At 37.8% G+C, this 14,790-nt stretch overlaps 1 protein-coding gene across 2 annotated transcripts in view; it reads left to right on the plus strand.

Annotated features, from left to right (window-relative positions):
* Positions 1 to 14,790, plus strand: part of CTNNA3 (catenin alpha 3) — a 1,866,967-nt gene that overhangs the window by 43,368 nt on the left and 1,808,809 nt on the right. For both annotated transcript variants that reach the window (XM_059170124.1, XM_059170125.1), the window contains exon 2: positions 7,803 to 7,906. In XM_059170124.1, coding sequence (XP_059026107.1) covers positions 7,808 to 7,906 — 99 coding nt within the window. In that variant the 5' untranslated portion in view covers positions 7,803 to 7,807. The remainder of the gene's footprint in view (positions 1 to 7,802; positions 7,907 to 14,790) is intronic.

Here is a 14,790-nt window from a genome sequence, read left to right on the forward strand (position 1 = left end):
GAGTGTTGAAAAAGAAAACCAAAGCTGGCAGCATCACAATTCCAGACTTCAGGCTCTATTACAAAGCTCCAAGCATCAAGACAGTATGGTGCTGGCACAAAAACAGACACATTGGTCAATGGAACAGAATAGAGAGCCCAGAAATGGACCATCAACTCTATGGTCAACTAATTTTCGACAAAGGCGGAAAGCATGTCTAATGGAAAAAAGAAAGTGTCTTCAACAAATGGTGTTGGGAAAATTGGACAGCCACATGCAGAAGAATGAAACTGGACCATTTCCTTATACCACACACAAAAATAGACTCAAAATGGATGAAAGACCTCAGTGTGAGACAGGAAGCTATCAAAATCCTTGTGGAGAACACAGGCAGCAACCTCTTTGACTTCAGCTACAGCGTCTTCCTAGAAACATTGCCAAAGGCAAGGGAAGCAAGCGCAAAAATGAACTATTGTGACATCATCAAGATCAAAAGCTTTTGCACAGCAAAGGGAACAGTCAACAAAATCAAAAGTCAATCCACAGATTGGAGAAGATATTTGCCAATGACATATCAGGTAATGGGCTAGTATCCAAAAATCTATAAAGAACTTATCAAACTCAATACCCAGAGAACAAATAATCCAGTCAAGAAATGGGCAGATGCCATGAATAGACATTTCTGCAAAGAAGACATCCACATGGCCAACAGACACATGAAAAAGTGCTTAATATCATTCGGCATCAGGGAAATACAAATCAAAACCACAGTGTGATACCACCTCACACCAGTCAGAATGGCTAACAAGTAAGAAAACGACGTGTTAGCCAGGATGTGGAGAATAGGAAACATTCTTACACTGGGAATACAAGCTGGTGCAGCCACTGTGGAAAACAGTATGGATGTTCCTCAAAATGTTGAAAATAGAGTCACCCTTGGACCCTGCAGCTGCACTATTGGGTATGTACCCTAAAGATACAGTGATCTGAAGGGGCACATGCACCTGAATGTTTTATAGCAGCAATGTCCATAGTAGACAAGATGGAAAGAGCCTAGATGTCCATCAACAGACAAATGGGTAAAGAAGAAGTGGTATATATACACAATGGAATATTATGCAGCTATCAAAAACTGAAATCTGGCCATTTGCAATGATGTGGATGGAACTGGAGGGTATTATGCAAAATAAGTCAATCAGGGAAAGACAATTATCATATGATATCACTGATATGAGGAATTTGAGAAACAAGAGAGAGGATCATACAGGAAGGGAAGAAATAATGACACAAAACAAAACCAGAGAAGGAGACTCTTAATCTCAGGAAACAAATTGAGGGTTGCTGGAGTAGAGGGGTGTGGGAGGGATGGGGTGGCTGGGTGATGGACATTGGGGAGGGTATGTCCTATGATGAGCACTGTGAATTGTGTAAGACTGATGAATCACAGACCTGTAACACTGAAACAAGTAATACATTATTTCTTAATTGAAAAAAAGAAATAACAGACCTGTCAGAAAGCAGAAGAAGGGCAAATACTCTGATTTTCAAAAGAGATAAAAAAGGTGCCCTCTAAAATTATGCTGGACATCTAGGTACCAAACTATTGGAAAACTGAAGATTTAAAATGTAAGTAAATGGCAGTAATTACGAGCATTCGGCATGGATTCTCCAGGAGTGAGTTATGTCAAACTAGATTTTTTAAAGTTGGATTCTAAAGTAAGAAGGAAAGGGTGTCTTTATTTCAGTAATACATTAAAAAAATCCTAACTTATTTTTGATAAGATGAAAAAGTAGATTATTTCACAGAAGTGATTAATAACTGGATGAAAAAGTCATATCTACAGTGTTTATTATTTGATCATCAGGTATCTGAAAAGAGATTTCTAGTGGTATCAAAATCAGTTTTCAAGTCTGGCTCTCATTGTTTGGTGATTTAACTGGAGACTATAGACTTCATACTGAATCATTAATGGGTGAATAGAAAACTAGGAGGAGGTGTTAACATGTTGCATTCTCTAATACTAATTTTTGACTAGGTCTAGATTCTCTAGAATGAAATGTTAGGAGAAACAAAATTAAGTTCTGCATTTAGGGGCAAAGAAATACTAATCGTCCAAATATATGATGGGGAGATTGCAGTAATCCTTTAAAAAAGAATTGGACAATTTAGTTCAGAAGTGAGTAGAGAGAGATTAATTAGGTAAATCTGATGACGCTGACATTGAATTTAATAATCTAAAAGGAGAATAAACTGTTACCTTACAGACTGTTACAAAGTTTATTTTTTTTTTTAAACTAAGTATTTCATATTAGGGACTTTTCTGTAGGAACCATATTATAGATGATTAGGTTTCTTTCTTTCTTCTTCTTTTTTTTAAAGATTTTATTTATTTATTTGACAGACAGAGATCACAAGTAGGCAGAGAGGCAGGCAGAGAGAGAGAGAAGAGGAAGCAGGTTCCCCGCTGAGCAGAGAGCCCGATACAGGGCTCGATCCCAGGACCCTGGGATCATGACCTGAGCCGAAGACAGAGGCTTTAACCCACTGAGCCACCCAGGCGCCCCTAGATGATTAGGTTTCTAAGCCATCCCATAAGAATATGCCAACTTATGTAGAAGAATTATAGCTTTACTAAGAGGTGTCTGACTTCACAATTTGGGACAGGATCATGTGTTTTTTTTTTTTTTTTAAAGATTTTATTTATTTATTTGACAGAAACCACAAATAGACAGAGAGGCAGGCAGAGAGAGAGAGAAGAGGAAGCAGGTTCCCCGCTGAGCAGAGAGCCCGATACGGGGCTCGATCCCAGGACCCTGAGATCATGACCTGAGCCGAAGGCAGCGGCTTAACCCACTGAGCCACCCAGGCGCCCCAGGATCATGTGTTTTAACAGGGAGAAGTAGATGGAAAAGTTTTCTCTTCAATGTTTGTGAGGGAGTGGCTACCCCAAGGCAAATTTTGGAAATGGGTGAAATTTTCCACTGACCTCTGTGTGCACCTCTCTGATCAAACATTCTTCTACTTCCAGGATATGACTAGAATACAATGTGGTTTGTGCTATGATAGTGACATATATGGGTGTCATATGGAGAGTTATGGGCTAGTTCATATGAATGTATGATTGAATATGTGTAACCCATGACCTCTGAGTTAGCTGCATTTAAAAATGAAATGATTGTTAAATAAAATGAATTTAACATTGATATGAATTCAGTTGCAAGCAGGGAATATAATGGAATAAAGGAACTTCAGGTATTGTGGATAAGGTTATATGGGGAGAAGGGAATGACCCACATGGGTGCATTTGCTCCATCTTAAGGACTCTTCCTGGAGACATCTATTACTTTTGTCAAGTGTTTGTTTTCTTCCCTTTGGATCTGAAAACTGGGATTTTACTCTAGTCTTTTTGTCTTCAAGCCTGACCTTTTCCACTTTATAAAATAGTCTCAATTGAAGAGAAGTAAAAAATGTGGCAGATTTCTAGTCAGCATAAGGAAGAACTTTATAAAAGTAACCCCAGGGGTGCCTGGGTGGCTCAGTCAGTTAAGCATCTGCTTTAGGCTCAGATCATGATCCCAGGGTCTTGGGATGGAGCTCCACTCCAGGCTCCCTGCTTGATGGAGGTCTGCTTGTCCTTTTTCCTCTGCCCCCACCTTCCTCTCCTACGTGCTGTCTTCCCTCCTTGTGCTCTTTCCCTAGCCATTCTGCACTCCCTCTCTTTCTCTCAAATCATCATCATCATCATCATCATCATCTCAGAATCTAATGGTATAGTGAGTATCTCGTCATTTCTATTCATCCAAATCCGATACATTGTTGAAATGAAGGATGTTATAGGAGTTATTCTTGAATTGTTTGAGAACCTCTCTAACTCATTAGATTTTATGGATTATAAAATGCAAATATCCTGGATTTTAGTACCCACAACCTAGTAGGATTTTTATTTTGGATTCACATAGTGGTATTGCTCAAAGAATTTGGCAACAATTTGTTAGACTTTGACCTTGTTTTAACTTATTTTGCAAAATTCTGCAGTTTTCTGCCTATTACAGCCATGATCTCCAATCAATCAAGATTACTGAACAGGACAGATCCAAAAGATCCAAAAGATTTTTATAAGAAACAGCATTTATTCAAAGAAGAATGATTAAATGTAGCCAAGGTTCTTCAAGGACTTGTTGGTATATTATTTTATAATTTTGCAATGAAAAAAATGGACTTCTCAACAACTTTCTTTACTTAATGTGTATTAAAGACATTATCACAGATTTAAAAGATACTTTGGCTGAATTAGGTTTTTCTTTTATCTCTTTGTTCAAAGACATTCTTCTAGTGGGATTATATATGATGTGGATAATTTCTATTCTTAATTTCTTATTTTTCTTGTGGGAAAATTTTTTATTTTCCTTGCCTCCAATTTCTGGTGCCCAATGTAGCTTTGAAAATCTGTTGTGAATGGATTTCTGTGAAAGGACATTTTTTTTTCCAGCATAACAGAATTCATTGTTTTTGCACCACACCCAGTGCTCCATGCAATACGTGCCCTCTCATTTCACTCAGCATAATCTCTTCCAGTCCCGTCCATGTTGCTACAAAAGTTGGGTATTCATCCTTTTTGATGGAGGCATAATACTCCATAGTGTATATGGACCACATCTTCCTTATCCATTCGTCCGTGGAAGGGCATCTTGGTTCTTTCCACAGTTTGGCGAGAGAGAGAGAGAGAGAGAGAGAAAGAACACAAGCAGGCAGAGGTGGAGAGAGAAGCAGGCTCCCCACCAAGCAAGGAGCCCTATTTGGGACTCAATCTCAGGACCCTGGGACCATGCCATGATCCAAAGGCAGTGGCCCAGCCGACTGAGCCACCCAGGTGTCCCTATATATATATTTTTTAAACTCATGATTTTTAAAATTAAGTTCTTAATTTTAATTCCAGTATAGTTAGCATACAGTGTTATATTAGTTTCAGGTGTGCAATACAGTGATTCAAGAATTCTATACATTGTGTAGTGCTCATCACATTAAGTGTACTCTTAATCCCCTTCACCTGTTTCACCCATCCTCCCGCCCATCTTCCTTCTGATATGCTTTATTTTAAATGAGTACCCTTAGTTAAAGTTATTATTATTTTTTCAATGGGAACATTTTTTACTGGAAGCATATTTCAGAATGCTTCTTATATTTTTATATCATAGAATTACAGTAATTTATTTATACTTTCATTTGAAAAAAATTCAAGCAATATTTTTTCACTTGATATAATTTGAATAATATCTTTTTTTCCAAAGCAAAAATGTGTTTTGAAAAGGAAGGGAATTGTAGGCACTTTGAGTGGCGTGTGGTAGAGTTAAGGATAGGCTGAAAACAGGACAACACAGTAGTCTGAAAGGGGGCATACAGGCCCTGAACAGGCTGTTTGGTTGGGTGTAGAAATGTGCTACATTTCAGAAGGTATACTCTGTCTCTTAATTGAACAGTGTTGGTGGGTTTTATATAAAATTCTCAACATTTATAGTACAGTTGACCCTTGAACAACACAAGGATTCAGGGCACTGACACTCCCTCTCCCTTAAAAATTAGCTTATAACTTTTATAGTATTTCCCTCTGTTTAAAAAAAAAATTGTTGGGTCACTTGGGTTGCTCAGTCAGGTGAGCATCCAACTCTTGATTTCAGCTCAGGTCATGATCTCAGGGTCATGAGATAGAGCTCCACATTTGGTACTGCACTGGGCATGGAGCCTGCTTAAGATTTCTCTCTCTCTCCCTCGGAGCTCCCCCACACCCTCTCTCAAAACACAAAAGCAAATAATAAAATATAAATAAATAAAAATTATGTTGTTAATCTAAGAATTATAGTTCATCAACATATAAGAGTTAATTTTAGTTACAGTATGGTTTTAAGTGTATGTCTTTCTCCGCATGTGCATCAGGTGTACAGTGTGCAAAGGCCTTGGTAAAGCACTGATCTTTTTACTTAAACATACACATGAAGATCTTGATTATCTTTGGAATATGTACAGTAACACGCTTATGGATCTAGGGAAGGATTTGCTAGGGTAGTAGAGGTTGATGACCAAAGAGATTCAGATTTTATGGAATTAGGCCAGTGGGCGTTGACAAAGTCTGGGAGGGGAATGGGAAAAGACCCTCAGGGGAATCAGTTGGGAGGGAGCATGGGCCCTACTCTGAGACTCTGATATCCCTTGGAGTTGGAGGCAGGCGTATAGAAAAAAGAACAATTCTATATCCTAGAATCACTGGGATGGAAAGGAGTATTGAAGGGATTGATTCTGGATAAGAGAAACACTATGAAAATATGTACTCATTCTTTCCTTCCTCCCTTCCCTTTTCCCACATATGTACTTGTGATAAAGTTTAATTTATAAATTAGGCACAGTAAGAGGTTAATAATAATAATAATAACTAATGAAACAATTATAACAATGACTATAATAAAAGTTTTGTGATATGGTCTCTCTCTCTCTTCTTCAAAATATCTTATTGTACTCAGTCTTCATTTTGTGTGATGGTAAACTGCCTATCAGTTGAGATGAAGTGAGGTGAATGACCTAGGCATTGTGATGTAGCCTTAGGCTTCTATTTATTTTCTGATGATATGTCAGAAGGAGAATCATCTGTTTCTAGAGTGGATCATGATTATAGGTAACTGAAGTCACAAAATGCAAAACTCTAGGTAAGGGGGTACTACTGTAATACTTCCTAATTATTTTTGTTTTAGTTTCCATGGGTGCCATGGGAAATATCTGGATATTTTTTGGGGGTGGAATCTTATGTTCTCTTGCCTACAAATACATAAGAAAATGGGTAAAATCTAAGTGGGAAGGTTTTTGCCTTGATAGTAACACATGTTTCTGTGGACTATAAATTTATTTATTTTTTAACAGACTAAGTTACATATAGGTGATACATGTTTCTTACTGCTGATCTCTGTGGGCCTTTGATAAATACTTAATTGTGAATAAGTTAATACAAATTTAAGTAATAAGTTTAAGTAATAAATTTAAGTAATAAGTTAATACAAATTAATACAAATGGAGATTTGGGTAATAGTTTTTATGGCCAACTTGTTAATTTGAATATGTAATAATAAATATGCCACATGTGGTCATTTGAGATATTTGTATACTCTTATGCAAAAATATCACTGGTTTTAAAATTAAAGTTAATGCAATAAAGATGACTTGTCATTTTTTCTTTTTTTGTCTTGCCCAAATATCAATCCCTTCTCTCCTTTTATAATAACTATGCCAATTTAGTTTATTTTCTGTATAGGAAAGTAAATTGTCCCCTAATTTCTTTTTCAATCAAAACTCTCAAACAGTCCCCCAAACAAACAGAGATGTATAGCATCTTCCAAAGTCCTACTTGCCTCCTCATCTGAGTCATTATTAACAAGAACAAGCAAAATATGAATGGTGGCTGTCTCAGTGCTATGATTTCTTGGAAGTTAGAGGACTTGCATGCCATAAGATATGTTGCATCAACTTGGCCATTCATTTATACTTAAAAATCCTGAACAAATGCAAACCCACCCTGGGTTATTATTTTAGTCATGAACATACCAACATAGATTAATTTGTTAGAGGATTTAAGTCCAGACTGCATGACCAGAGAACAGATAGGGAAGGAATTGTTTATTTCTCTGTTAGTGGATTTGTCACCCTGATGTTCTGAGGGCTACAGCCAATATCAGGAGGAGGTGCTGCATACAGATCTCATGCACTCTATGATTTTCATTAGTGCTTCCCTTTAGAAGGTATTTTTCTTTACTAATAAATATCTTTTCATTTTTGTGCACAGGCAGCATGTCAGCTGAAACACCAGTCACACTGAATATTGATCCTCAGGATCTGCAGGTCCAAACATTTACTGTAGAGAAGCTACTGGAGCCACTCATAATCCAGGTATGAAGACCATGGAAATAACAATATGTAACTTCAGAAGAACTTTTTAAAAAATGGGAAAAGTAGATCATGAACCAAGGAAAGATTTGATATTTGTAGAGGGAATATGGCATCTAAAATTGCTTTTAAAAAATACCGTTAAAATACAAAAAATATATATTTAGTAATAGTAATGCATTTTGGAAAGTCCCTCCTATTCTCTTTTGAAAGCAATAGCTGTGGGGTGCCTGGGTGGCTCAGTCAGTTCAGTGTCCCATTCTTGATTTTGGCTTAGGTCATGATCATGGGGTTGTGAGATTGAATCCTGTGGGGGTGTGAGCTCAGCATGGAGTCTTCTTGTCTCTCTCCCTATCCCTGCTTATGTGCACACACTCTCTCTCAAATAAATAAAATCTTAAAAAAGTAAAAGCAACAGCCATAAAAATATGTACATATAGCTTTCAAAGTAACTTTATATAAAATCTCTTATTTTATAGTCATGAAAACTGAGGCAGGCAGCATGGTTAAAACCACCCTTATTATATAGATGAGGGGATTGAGCCTAGAGAATTTCTGTGACTTGTCCCAAGGCACATGGGGTTCATTTGTCAAATAGGAAACTATTTTTAAAATATCAAAATGTGTGAGAAAAGCAGCTATTTAAGAAATTGTATGATAAAGTCTTCCATAAAGTCAGTAATTCTTTCACAATATACATCATGATTCGTAGGCTTATTGTATAAGTCCAGATTTTATTTATTGGAGTTCTTAAAGCAGAGCATGAAAAAACTTATACTATACTGTAGATTTAAAATTTTTGTCCTTACCCCCAAATTTATGAGGGAACTTCCCTTAGGCTTATCACAAATTGTGCCTCCTACAACAAATTATCCCTTTTCTTTTCTTTTTTTTATTTAAGTATAATTAACATACAGTGTTATATTAGTTTTAGGTATACATGGATTCAACAATTCTGTGTATTTCTCAGTGCTCAAGATAAGTGTACTCTTAGTTCCCTTTATCTGTTTCACACATCCCTCCCATGTTCCCTTTGGCAACCACCAGTTTATACTCTGCATTTATGTCTTTTTTTGTGTGTGTGTGTTTGTTCATTCATTTGTTCTGTTTCTTAAGTTCCACATTTAAGTGAAATCATATGGTACTCGTCTTTCTCTGACTGACATGTTTTACTTAGTGTTAAACCCTCTAAGGCCATCCATGTTGTTGCAAATGGCAGGACTTCATTCTTTTTTAATGGCCGAGTAATATTGCATCATATATGTATACCACCTCTTCTTTATTCATACATCTGATGATGGACACTTGGGCCATTTCCACAACTTGGATAATGCAGATAATGCTTCAATAAATATGGGAGTGTATATATATATTTAATTACTGTTTTTGTATTTTTTGGTAAATATTTAGTAGTGGAATTATTGGGTCATATGGTAGTCCTATTTTTAATTTTTTGAGGAACTTCCATACTGTTTTCCAGTGGCTGCACCAGTTTACATTCCTACCAACAGTGCATGATTCTTTTTCTCTACATTCTTGCCAACACTTGTTTTTTATGTTTTTGATTTTAGCCGTTCTGACCAGTGTGAAGTGGTATTCCACTGTGGTTTTGATTTGTATTTCTCTGATGCTGAGTGATGTTGAGCACTTTTTTAATGTATCACCAAGTTTTCTGGTGAAATTTTTAAATAAATTCTCACAAGTCATTTAAGATTTTGTTCCTATGCAGTTACCAGTTGTGAATAGGAAAATGGCCTTCATTTTGGTGACAGCTCATAAAAGCTAGTACACTTATGTGACTTCTTATTTGTTCTGTAACAGTAGAACATTAGAGTTGGTCACTTAAGACTTGCTAATCAGGAGATCCTCCAAGATGGTGGAGGAGTAGGGGATCCTAGTTTTGTGTGGTTCCTGGAAACCAGTTAGATAGCTATCAAATTATTCTGTAAACCTACAAAATCAACCAGATATCTTAGAAAAGAATGCTACAATTCTACAAATAGAAAAGCAACCACTTTTTGCAAGATAGGAGGTGAGGAGACTTGAATCCGAGGCAATACATTGGAAGATAAACCTTTAGGAGAGGAAGCCTCTGTAAGCTGTTTACCAGAAAGTGTTATAAGCAGCAGAGCACAAAATTGGAACTTTTAGAAGTTTACCTGAACGGTGCTCAGGAGGTGAAGCAGGCGGAATCCCAGGTGGGACAGCTTGGTCTCAGGAACCCCAGGCTCACAGATAGAATGAGGGTGCCTGAGTGTAACAGAGTTCCCAGGCATTGGAGTGGGGAAGCCAGTTGCAAACAGTGATACCAGGCTCTGGCTTACTGCTTAGTGTTGCCATAAAATGAGAACCACTGCCTAGTTGGTCTAATGCTCTCTGAGCAAGGGTGCAGCAAGAGACAGAACCGCAGAGAGATCCCCCACCCTATCCTGGAACTAACTGGGGAGCATGAGTGCCAAGGAGTCCATAAAGTTTGGAGATTCGAATTAGGGTGGAGTGCCTGAGATAAAAATGCTCGGTTACAGGCTGGGCAAACATAGAGTGTGGATGGAAACTGAGGAGACAAGTGTAAGTGACCACTTTTCTGTGAGGGTGCACTGAAGAGTGGGGGACACGAACTTTCAGCTCCTGGGCTAGAGATGGGGGGACAGACAGTTATTTTCAACCACCCCTCTGGAGCCCACTTACATTGAGCCTGGCCCCTCAAGGGAGTTGTAGTTGTAGTTCCACTGGGGCAAAGATACCTAAGATTCAGTTAAAAGGCCTCCCCCCAAAGACCAGCAGGAACTTCTGGCAAATACCAAGTTTACTAACGGTACAGAACTGAAAACTCTGGCTCCTGGGGAAAGAAGTATATAGCATTTGTGGGTTTTTTCTTATTATTCTTTAGTCCTTCAGTTTTATATTTATTATCCTTTTCAGCTGTTTTCTTATTTTATCAATTATTTTTTAAGTCTTTTTAAGTCTTTTTAAATTTTCACTATGGTTTATATATGTATATATATATTTCATTTTTGGCTTCCCTTCATTTTATTCAACTTTACTTTTGTATATATATAAGTTTTTCTTTCTGACCTATTTTGGGAGACCTGTTCTAGTTTCTTCTAACACAGAGACCAAAATACACCCAGAATCTAGTTTACTGTTCTGTTTGGTTCAACTTCTTATCTGATTTTATTCCCATTTCATTTTTATTTTTCCCCCTTTTCTTTTCTGTTTGGTTTCTGTTCTCTTCTGATTAGTGTAGTGTATAATTTTCTGGTATAGTTATTATTCTTTAGTCCCTTCAGTTTTATATTTTATTATTCTTTTCAACTATTTTCTTACCAATTTTTTTAAGTCTTTTTAAATTTTCATTTTACACTTACAGTTTATATATATATACATTTCATTGCATTCAACTACATTTTTATATATTTATATAAGGTTTTCTTTCTTGCCTATATTGGGATCTAGTTTCTTCTAACAAACAGGATAGAGATGCAGTTAATTGTTCTGTTCTGTTCTACTTGTTTGATTTTATTCTGTTTTTTTTTTTTTTTTGTTTGTTTGTTTCTGTTCTTTTCTGATTTGTATAATATATATATTTTCTGGTGTCATTGTTATGTTTGTATTTTCCATCACTTTCATCAATTCTTTTCTGGATATAACGACAAGATGGAAGAACTCACCCCCCCAAAAGAGAACAAAAGGCAGAAATCACAGCTAGGGATCTAATAAATAGGGATATAAGTAAGATGTTGGAACTAGAATTCAAAACTTTATCTTTAAATGATTGTAAAGATAATAGCTGGGCTTGAAAAAAGCATAGAGGTCAGTAGAGAATCCCTTCATGGAGAAATAAAACAACTAAAATCTGGTTGAAATAAAAAATGCTATTTATGAGATGTAATAATAAAGGCTCTAACTGTTAGGATAAATGAAGCAGAGCTTAGAGTCAGTGATATAGAAGATAAAATGATGGAAAACAAGGACGCTGAGGAAAAGAACGATAAACAACTAATGGATCATGAAGGGAGGATTCAAGAGATCAGCAATACCATAAAGCGAAACAATATTAGAATACTTGGGGTCCCAGAGGAAGAGGTAAAAAAGAGAGAAAGGGGCAGAAGGATTAACAAAACAATTTATAGCTGAGAACTTCCCTAATCTGGGGAAGGAAACAGGCATTCAAGTCCAGGAGGTACAAGGAACTCTCCTTAAAATCAATAAAAATAGGCCAACATCTAGACATATAATTGTGAAGCTTGCAAATTTCAGAAATAAAGAAAAAATCCTGAAAGCAGCTCAGGGACAAGAGGTCTTTAACCTACAAGGTAGAAACATAAGGCTAGCAGCAGACCTGACCACAGAGACTTGACAGGTCAGAAAGTACTGGCATGATATATTAAATGTGCTAAATGGGAAAAATATGCAGCCAAGAATACTTTATCCAGCAAGGCAGACACATGAAAAATGTTCATCATCACTAGCCATCAGGGAGATTAAAATTAAAACCACATTGAGATACCACCTTATATCAGTTAGAATGGCCCAAATTAGCAAGACAGGAAAAAACATGTGTTGGAGAGGATGTGGAGAAAGGGAAACCCTCTTACACTATTGATGGGAATGCAAGTTGGTGCAGCCACTTTGGAAAACAGTGTGGAGATTCCTCAAGAAATTAAAAATAAAACTTCCCTATGACCCTGCAATACTGGCTTTTTACCCCAAAGAGACAGATGTAGTGAAAAGAAGGGCCATCTGTACCCCAATGTTTATAGCAGCAATGGCACAGTTGCCAAACTGTGGAAAAAACCAAGATGCCCTTCAACGGACAAATGGATAAGGAAGATATAGTCCATATACACTATGGAGTATTATGCCTCCATCAGAAGGGATGAATACCCAACTTTTGTAGCAACATGGACGGGACTGGAAGAGATTATGCTGAGTGAAATGAGTCAAGCAGAGAGAGTCAATTATCATATGGTTTCACTTATTTGTGGAGCATAACAAATAGCATGGAGGACAAGGGGAGATGGAGAGTAGAAGGCAGTTGAGGGAAGTTGGAAGGGGAGGTGAATCATGAGAGACTATGGACTCTGAAAAACCATCTGAGGGGTTTGAAGGGGCAGGGGGTGGGAGGTTGGGGGAACTAGGTGGTGGGTATTAGAGAGGGCACGTATTGCATGGAGCACTGGGTGTGGCGCAAAAATAATGAATAGTGTTATGCTGAAAAGAAATAAAAAATTAAAAAAAAAAAGAATGGAAGGAGGGATGAAGAGCTTCCATGACAAACAGAAACTGAAAGAATTTGTGATCACTAAACTAGCCCTGCAAGATATATAAAAGGGGATGCTTTAAGTAAAAAGAGAGCCCAAAGGTAACAAAGACCAGAAAGGAACAGAACAATATACAGAAACAGTGACTTTACAGGTAATACAAAAGCACAAAATTCATATCTTTCAATAATTACCCTGAATGTAAATGGACTAATGTTCCAGTCAGAAGACATAGGGTATCAAATTGGATTGAAAAACCCCAAGACCCATTGATATGCTATCTACAAAAGACTCATTTTAGACCCAAAGACACCTCCAGATTTAAAGTGAGGGGGTGGAAAACCATTTATCATGTTAATGGACATCAGAAGAAATCTGGGGTGGCAATCCCTCTATCAGAAATATTATATTCTAGGGGGAGGAGTCAAGATGTGGAGAAGTAGCAGGCTGAGATGACACCAGGTAGCAGAAGATCATCTAGATAGCTTATCAAACCATTGCAAACACCTACAAATCCAACAGGGGACTGAAGAGAAGAAGAGCAACAATTCTAGAAACAGAAAATCGACCACTTTCTCTAAGGTAGGACAAGTGGAGAAGTGAATCCAAAGTGAAGGGAAGATAGATCGCAGTGGGAGGAGCTGGATCCCGGCAAGTGGCAGAACAACCGAGCACAAAATCAGGACTTTTAAAAGTCTGCTCTACTGAGGGACATCACTCCAGAGGCTAAACCGGGATGAAGCCCACATGGGGTCATTGTGGCCCCAGGTCCTGCAGGGTCATGGAAGCATCAGGGATGTCTGAGTATTGCAAAGCTCTCAGGTATTAGAGCGGGAAAGCCGGCTACAGAGACAAACCCGAGGAGTGAGCTCTCAACTCAGGGTTACCTTGAACCATAATCTGTGGCACAGGCCACTGCTCTGTGAGTAGAGTCCCCGCAAGATCTGGGGAGACACCCCCTGGAAGAGCACAAGGATCTGTAGGGTTCGGAGACTCCAGGCGGAGCTGTGTGCCAAAGACAGAGATGCTTGGTCACAGGTTGGGTGAGCTTGGAGCGTGGCTGGAGGCCAGGGAGATGGGAGTGATTGAGCATTTTTCTTCTGAGGGTGCACTGAGGAGTAGGGCCCTGAGCTATCGGCTCCTCCAGGCTGGAGATTGGGAGGACACTATTTTCATTCCTGTCCTCCGGAACTCTACAGAAAGCATTCAGGGAACAAAAGCTCCTGAAAGTGAACCTGAGCAGATTACTTAGCCTGGCCCCTGGTAAGGGTGGTGCAATTCTGCCTCGCACAAAGACACTTGAGAATACTACAACAGGCCCCTCCCTCAGAAGATTGACAAGAAATCCAGCCAAGACCAAGTGCGCTTACCAAGGAGAACAGTGGAATTCCAAGGAGAAAAGCATGGAATTCATGGCTTTCTCCCCATGATTCTTTAGTCTTGCAGTTAATTAATTTAATTTTATTTTTTTTCTTCTAAAATTTTTTTAACTTTTACCCTTTCCTCTTTTAATGCTTTTAGTTTATCTTAACAATACCTTTCATAAAAAAATAATCATCTTTTTGAACCTTCATTATTATAGTCATATTTTATCCTTCATTGTATCTAACTTTATTTTTTGTA

Source organism: Mustela lutreola, chromosome 4 (assembly GCF_030435805.1).
Source record: "Mustela lutreola isolate mMusLut2 chromosome 4, mMusLut2.pri, whole genome shotgun sequence".
Classification (NCBI taxonomy): Eukaryota; Metazoa; Chordata; class Mammalia; order Carnivora; family Mustelidae; genus Mustela; species Mustela lutreola.